This window comes from Rhinoderma darwinii, chromosome 6, assembly GCF_050947455.1.
Source record: "Rhinoderma darwinii isolate aRhiDar2 chromosome 6, aRhiDar2.hap1, whole genome shotgun sequence".
NCBI classification, from domain to species: Eukaryota; Metazoa; Chordata; class Amphibia; order Anura; family Rhinodermatidae; genus Rhinoderma; species Rhinoderma darwinii.
In genome coordinates, this window is record NC_134692.1 from 63,436,927 (window position 1) to 63,443,878 (window position 6,952).

At 38.8% G+C, this 6,952-nt stretch overlaps 1 protein-coding gene across 2 annotated transcripts; it reads right to left on the reverse strand.

The window, feature by feature from the left end:
• Window positions 1-1,449: 1,449 nt before the first annotated feature.
• On the reverse strand, window positions 1,450-4,467 carry LOC142656334 (gamma-crystallin 1-like). 2 transcript variants are annotated; one of them, XM_075831233.1, is made up of 3 exons: window positions 4,453-4,467; window positions 1,843-2,085; window positions 1,450-1,725 (listed from the first exon to the last, which is right to left on the reverse strand). In XM_075831233.1, the coding sequence occupies exons 1-3, from the start codon at window positions 4,465-4,467 to the stop codon at window positions 1,450-1,452; spliced, it is 534 nt and encodes a 177-aa protein (XP_075687348.1). The 2 variants fall into 2 exon arrangements, with proteins under 2 accessions (XP_075687348.1, XP_075687349.1); XM_075831234.1 differs by lacking the exon at window positions 4,453-4,467 and adding an exon at window positions 2,822-2,830.
• Window positions 4,468-6,952: the final 2,485 nt, after the last annotated feature.

Genomic DNA, 6,952 nt, shown 5'->3' on the forward strand with positions numbered 1-6,952 from the left:
CAGCAGGACTTGGCACCTGCCCACACTGCCAAAAGTACCAATACCTGGTTTAATAACCACAGTATCACTGTGCTTGATTGGCCAGCAACCTCGCCTAACCTAAACCCCATAGAGAATCTATGGGGTATTGTCAAGAGGAAGATGAGGCCCCGGACCCAATAATGCAGATGAGCTGAAGGCCGCTATCAAAGCAATCTGGGCTTCCATAACACCTCAGCAGTGCCACAGGCTGATCACCTCTATGCCACGCCGCATTGATGCAGTAATTCATGCAAAAGGAGCCCCAATCAAGTATTGAGTGCATATACTGTACGTACTTTTCACTAGACCAACATTTCGGTATTAAAAATCACTTTTGAAAATTGGGCTTATTTAATATTCTGATTTTCTGAGACACTAAATTTTGGGTTTTCATTAATTGTTAGCCATAATTATCAACATTAGAAGGAAAAAATGCTGGAAATAAATCACTCTGTGTGTAATGAATCTATATAATATATGAGTTTCACTTTTTGAATTGAATTACTGAAATAAATTAACTTTTTGATGATATCCTAATTCATTGAGAAGGACTAGTAAAAGGATAATAAAGCTGGTTGCGGCCAGGTTTTAATGTAATCCACTTTGTTGGAGTGAGATTTTTCTAGTGTGCCAACAATCTTACCATGGAGATGGTGATCCCATAAGCTAACCTGCCCCCAAGTTGTTACAATATATATATATATATATATATATATATATATATATATATATATATATATATATATATATATATATATATATATATATATATATATATATATACTCAATTAGTCTGTATATGTCCATATTCAGTTTGCTCATCCTAATGGCATCCTTGTGATGAAGAAATTAATGTATTTACCAAGTTTGGAAATGCAAAGAAACTATCTCTGTATCAAAGAAACACCTGAGAATCCTATGACAGTATAGTTTTATGTTAAGCAGTGTAAACGATAAATGATAGTAGCTGCAATCTAGAGTTTAGAAGCATGGGTTGAAGTGAGAGCTGCATGTAAATGTATCTCTCACTTCAAACTGCTGTGGCTCAGGCTGGATTACAGTTGGAGCTGCGATCGAGGTCTTGTTTTAAAGAAAAGTATTTTAGCTTTGAAACAAGTTCTAGTTGCAATTTTGCCTGAGCTGGAGCCTTTAGTAACAAGGACATATCAGATACGCACTTGGCTACTGAAATACCACCTGGCAAGGATGTATGAGATAGGACAAATACTAGAATAAAAAAAAAAGAAAATAATGCCTTGAGTAGGTTGTCTATATCAATCCTTTCTTTATGAATCTACTTTTTCTATTTCAGGAGCATGAAGTAGCTAAGTCTTTCCTTACTCTTAAAAGTAAATATTTACGCAAAATGGCAATTATGAGTTAATAATAGATATCGTTTTTAAAATCGAGGTAATCATTTTATTTTAATTAATGCAGAAACTGAACTCTTCTGAAAGAACCAATTCTGGGATTAGCAGCTCCCCACTCGGTGTATCTCCTGTACTCTCCAGGTCTCAGGTAATACTGGCGTCCTCTGTAGTTGGGCTCCTCATAGAACATCCAATATCCATCATGTACCTGGCAGGAGTGGATGTCATTGTAACGAAATTGCTCATGGACATGAGGACAGTCTTCAGTGAATTCCATCATCTGACCTTTGTAATCTTCCCTCTCATAAACCTTCAGCCTGAATGGTCCACGATGCTGTATTTAGGCAAAAGAGATTATTTAATAAAATGCAATAATGGAAAAATATGGTACAAAAAAACCCTATAAATTTGGCTTTCAATGGAAGTTCCCAGTAATAGCTATAATATTTACCTGTGGAGTCAAGCGACATGATCTGATGGAGTCATTGTAACCCATCCATTGCTGGAAGTCAGGATATTCTCCTTTTCTAAGGAAGTACTGATTTCCTCTATAGTTTGGATGTTCATACAAGATCCAGTTTCCATTTTCCACTTTGATGGAATTACAACGATTGAAGTATGAAGACAGATCAGAAGAATCAGAGTTACACTCATAAGAGCGACCCTGGAAGTTTCTTTCCTCGTAAAAGATAATCTAGAAATGTAAGAATATTTTTCTGTTTGGTTATTCAGACTAAAGTTTCAAATAAATGTTATCCCCTTAATGACAACCCAAAGATTTCCACAAAAATCATGGCCATATTTAAATGCATTATCTGTTTAAAGCCCAATGTTGCATGAATAACAGGTTTGGTGTCCGGCTATAAGTGACATCTGGACAGCCAAGCGACAAGAAAGAAATCTGTATACAGGTGACTCCTAATCAGATCTGTGTAACTAAGGCTCTGTTCTGATCACATTATGTTATTTGCCCGTTGCTGTCTGCATGCCAAAGAATAATAAAAGGCAATAACAGATCCAAAAGTATAGCTTTAATGTGTATGTCTGAACGGTAAATTTTTATATCCAGTAAGGGATATAGGCAACAAGGGCCTCTGGGTAAGAATGGCATGTGGGACCATTATTGCTCAGCTAATCTGTTAAGAGCAAGATGATCATCATGGGCCGCCTGCCTTATGACTCTTTAACAAATCCTGGAACCGGCATGGCAATTTCTCTGGTATATCAAAGTCCACAAATGTGAGCTGAGGAAATTATTAACAATGCTCCTTACATGCTCCTTACATTTAGCAGACAGCTGGATATTTTTTTTTATGATGGTGGTGAACCCCTTGGCCTATTTGAACCCAGTGCAGTTTTCTTAAAAGGTACTGAATATATAAATAAGCATTCTTTAAAAGGTACTGAATATATACTGAAATGTAACTTACCTTAACCATCTTGTCTGGAGATCTATTGCAGTAGCTGTGTACTGTTTCATGCTGTGCACTGGGTCTTTTTATACATCTAGTACTGCTGATGTTTGCAGACAGTGCAAGCTATGCTGACCCTTTTTCTGTCAACTATAGAAAATGTATAGGTCTTTTGTCTTCTTTTGTGTATGTTACTAAGGTTTTTTTAACTCTTTATTTCATTTTTTTTTGTTAACTTATGTCTGTAAACCTATGGGATATGTCATTAGTTACAAAACGATGTGGGCCAAATGATCTCAGTATCTCTTGATATCTAAAATTTATAATGACCTAACCTGTACATTACAGTAACAGTGTGCGCTGGCTTAGTAGTATTATTGCATTATTATTAGAAAAAAAAAAAGAAAGACTACTACAATGTACTGATCAGATAAAAATGGTATGTTTCGGAGCAATATTTTAAAAAACTAATATACTCCTACAGCTAAGCTATATGTGACCTTTAGACACCGAGAATTAACCCGTTCGCTCTCCATGACATACTATTCTGTCATAGTAAGTACATAGTTCGCGCTCCATGACGGAATAGTACGTCACGGGAGGATCGGCCATTTCAGTCGTCCTCCCGACACATACAGGAGCTGTGACAGCTGCTGTCACGTACAACTGTTTCCACAGCTCTTTCAGCGGGGACCGATCGCGGTGTCCCCGCTGTTTAACCCCTTAGAAGCCGCATTCAATAGCGATTGCGGCTTCTTAGGGGTTAAACGACCATCTTTGGCCGCTACATGATAGTGGGCAGTGATAGTTGCTATTGCAACCGGAGGCCTAGTAATGGCTTCCGGCTATGCCATCCACGAAACCCTAGTGCCAAAGTCAGGACCCACTATGCTTGCTGTCAGCAAGTAGTTGACTGCTCTAATGCACTACATGCGTAGTGCAGTGTATTAAAATTGCTATCTAGGCCTCCTGACTTCAAGTCCCTTAGTGGGACAAAGTAAAACAACTTTAAAAAAAGTTGTGTAAAAAGAAAAAAAGAAAAGTTTTAAAAGTAATAAAAAGTAAAAATCCCCCTTTTTCCCTTGTCAGTTCTTTAACCCCTTCCCGACATCCGCCGTATATATACGGCGCTGTCGGGAGGTGCTTCCCGCAAAGCGCCGTATATGTACGGCGCAGTGATGGTGCGGGCTCAGAAGCAGAGCCGGCACCATCACCGCGGGGTGACAGCTGTATTATACAGCTGGCACCCTCCTGTAACTGCCAGGACCGGAGCTACTCTCCGATCCGGCAGATTAACCCCTCAGATGCTGCGCTCAATAGAGCGCAGCATCTGATGGGTTTTCACCCGATCGGCAACCCAGTGATGCAATCGCTGGGTTGCTGTGGCAATCGGACGCCAGAAAATGGCGTCCGAGTCTGCCTTGTACGGGAGCCGATGAGGACCCGCCTGCGGCATGTCCTCATAGGCTTGCTGTCAGTGAATAACTGACAGCGCTAATACACTGCACTACGTATGTAGTGCAGTGTATTAGAGTAGCGATCGGGGTATCAGGCCCTCATGTCCCCTAGTGGGACAAGTAAAAAAAAGTAAATAAAAATGTGGTAAAACAATAAAAACACACACATTTCAAATAAAAATAAAGCTAAACTGACTTTTTTGCCATAGTAAGTCTTTTATTATGGGAAAAACCGTAAAAATCAAAAAAACTATACATAATTGGTATCGCCGCGTCTGTAACGACCCAAACTACAAAACTATTATGTAATTTATCCCGCACGGTGAACGCGGTAAAAAAAAAACATGAAAAACAGCGCCAGAATCTTTGTTTTTAGGTCACATCTCCTTCCAAAAAATGCTATAAAAAGTGATCAAAAAGTCACATTTACTCCAAAATAGTACTAATAAAAACGACAATCCCTCCCGCAAAAAATAATCCCTGACACTGTTTCGTGCACGCAAAAATAAAAAAGTTATGGGTCTTAGAATATGGCGACAGAAAACAAATGATTTTATAAAAAAAGTGATTTTATTGTGCAAAAACCGCAATCCATAAAAAAAAACTATACATAATTGGTATCGCCGCGTACGTAACGACCCAAACTACAAAACAATTATGTAATTTATCCCGCACGGTGAACGCCGTAAAAAAAAACCATGAAAAACAACGCCAGAATCTTTGTTTTTAGGTCACATCTCCTTCCAAAAAATGCTATAAAAAGGGATCAAAAAGTCACATTTACTCCAAAATAGTACTAATAAAAAACGACAATCCGTGCCGCAAAAAATAATCCCTGACACCGCTTTGTGCACGCAAAAATAATAAAGTTATGGGTCTTAGAATATGTCGACACAGAAAACAAATGATTTTATAAAAAAAGTGATTTTATTGTGCAAAAGCTGCAATACATAAAAAAAACTATATAAATTTGGTATCGCCGTAATCGTATCGACCCGCAGAATAAAGCTAACATGTAATTTAGGGCGCACTGTGGATGCCGATAAAAAAACCAATAAAAAACTATTCCAGAATTGCTTGTTTTTGGTAATTTCCTTTACCAAAAAATGAAATAAAAAGTGATCAAAAAGTCGTATGTGTTCCAAAATGGTACCAATAAAATCTACAGCCCGTCTCGCAAAAAACAAGCCCGCACACCGCTCAATCTACTGAAAAATAAAAAGTTATGGCACTAGTAATGCGGTGATGAAAAACATCACAATGCGCAGGCCGGAGGGGCACATTCCTTCAGTTTCAGGGCCGTAGTATTTAGGAAGGGAAGGGACATAGCACATCCGCTGGAAGAGAGGGTGCCCATATTATACCAGCGCAAAACTTTCCCAGCAATATTTCCCAAACTTCGAAGGAGAAAAACTCCCCAAAAGGTGCAGAGCGTTACAAAGGAGGGATAAGAAAGAAAACCGTTTATCAGTGTGACACCGGCCTGTGCATAACGGATTGCTTCACAGCGTAACACACATCTATGGATAATTGTATTATTTACCCCATTATTATACCCTCTTATTATACCCTGATGTACTCCGCACAGATTACATATGCCACCACATTATAAACGGAAATACCAGCAAAACCCCAAACAGAACTATTACCAAGCAAAATCCATGCTCAAAATGGCGGTCTTTCCCTTCTTAACCCTACAGTGTGCCCAAACAGCAATTTATGGCCACAAGTAAGGCATTACCATACCCGGGAGAACCCGCTTAACAATTTATGGGGTAAGATTCTCTAGGGGCACAACATCTTGTGCGGTGAATGGGCAGATCAGTGGAGAAATTGCAATTTTCACTTTGCACAATCCACTGCGTATTCATTTCTGAAAAACACCTGTGGAGTCTAAATTCTCACTACACCCCTTGATAAATGCCTTTAGGGGTGTAGTTTCTAAAACGGGGTCACTTTTGTTTGGTACATCAGGGGTTTTGCAAATGCAACATGGCGTCCGCAAACCATTCCAGCAAAATCTACGCTCCAAAAGATAAATACCGCTCCTTTTTTTCTGGATTCTCCCATATATGTAAACAGCTGATTATAACCACATATGGGGTGTTACCGTACTCGGGAGAAATTACTTTACAAATGTTGGGGTGCTTTTTCTTCTCTATTCCTTGCAAAAATGAAAAATCTGTATCTAAAACTACATCTTGTTGGAAAAAAAAAATATTTTTCATTTTCATGGCTTAATTCTAATTAATTCAGCAAAAAACCTTTGGGATCAAAATTTTCACTATACCCCTAGATGATTCCTCAGGGGGTGCAGTTTCCAAAATGGTGTCACTTTTGGGGTGTTTCCACTGTACTAGTACTACAGGGGCTCAGCAAATATGACATGACACCCAGAAACCATTCCAAAATCCAAATGGTGCTCCTTCCATTCTGAGCCCTACCGTGTGTCCAAACAGATGTTTGTGACCACATGTGGGGTATTGTTTTACTCGGGAGAAGTTGCTTTACAAATGTTGCGGTGCTTTTTCTCCTTCAGTCCTTGTGGAAATGAAAAAAAAATACCTAAACCTACATTTTCTTTGAAAAAATGTAGATTTTTATTTTTACGGCCTACTTACAATAAGTTCTGTAAAAAACCTGTGGGGTCAAACTGCTCACTGTACCCCTAGATAATTTCCTCATGGGGTGT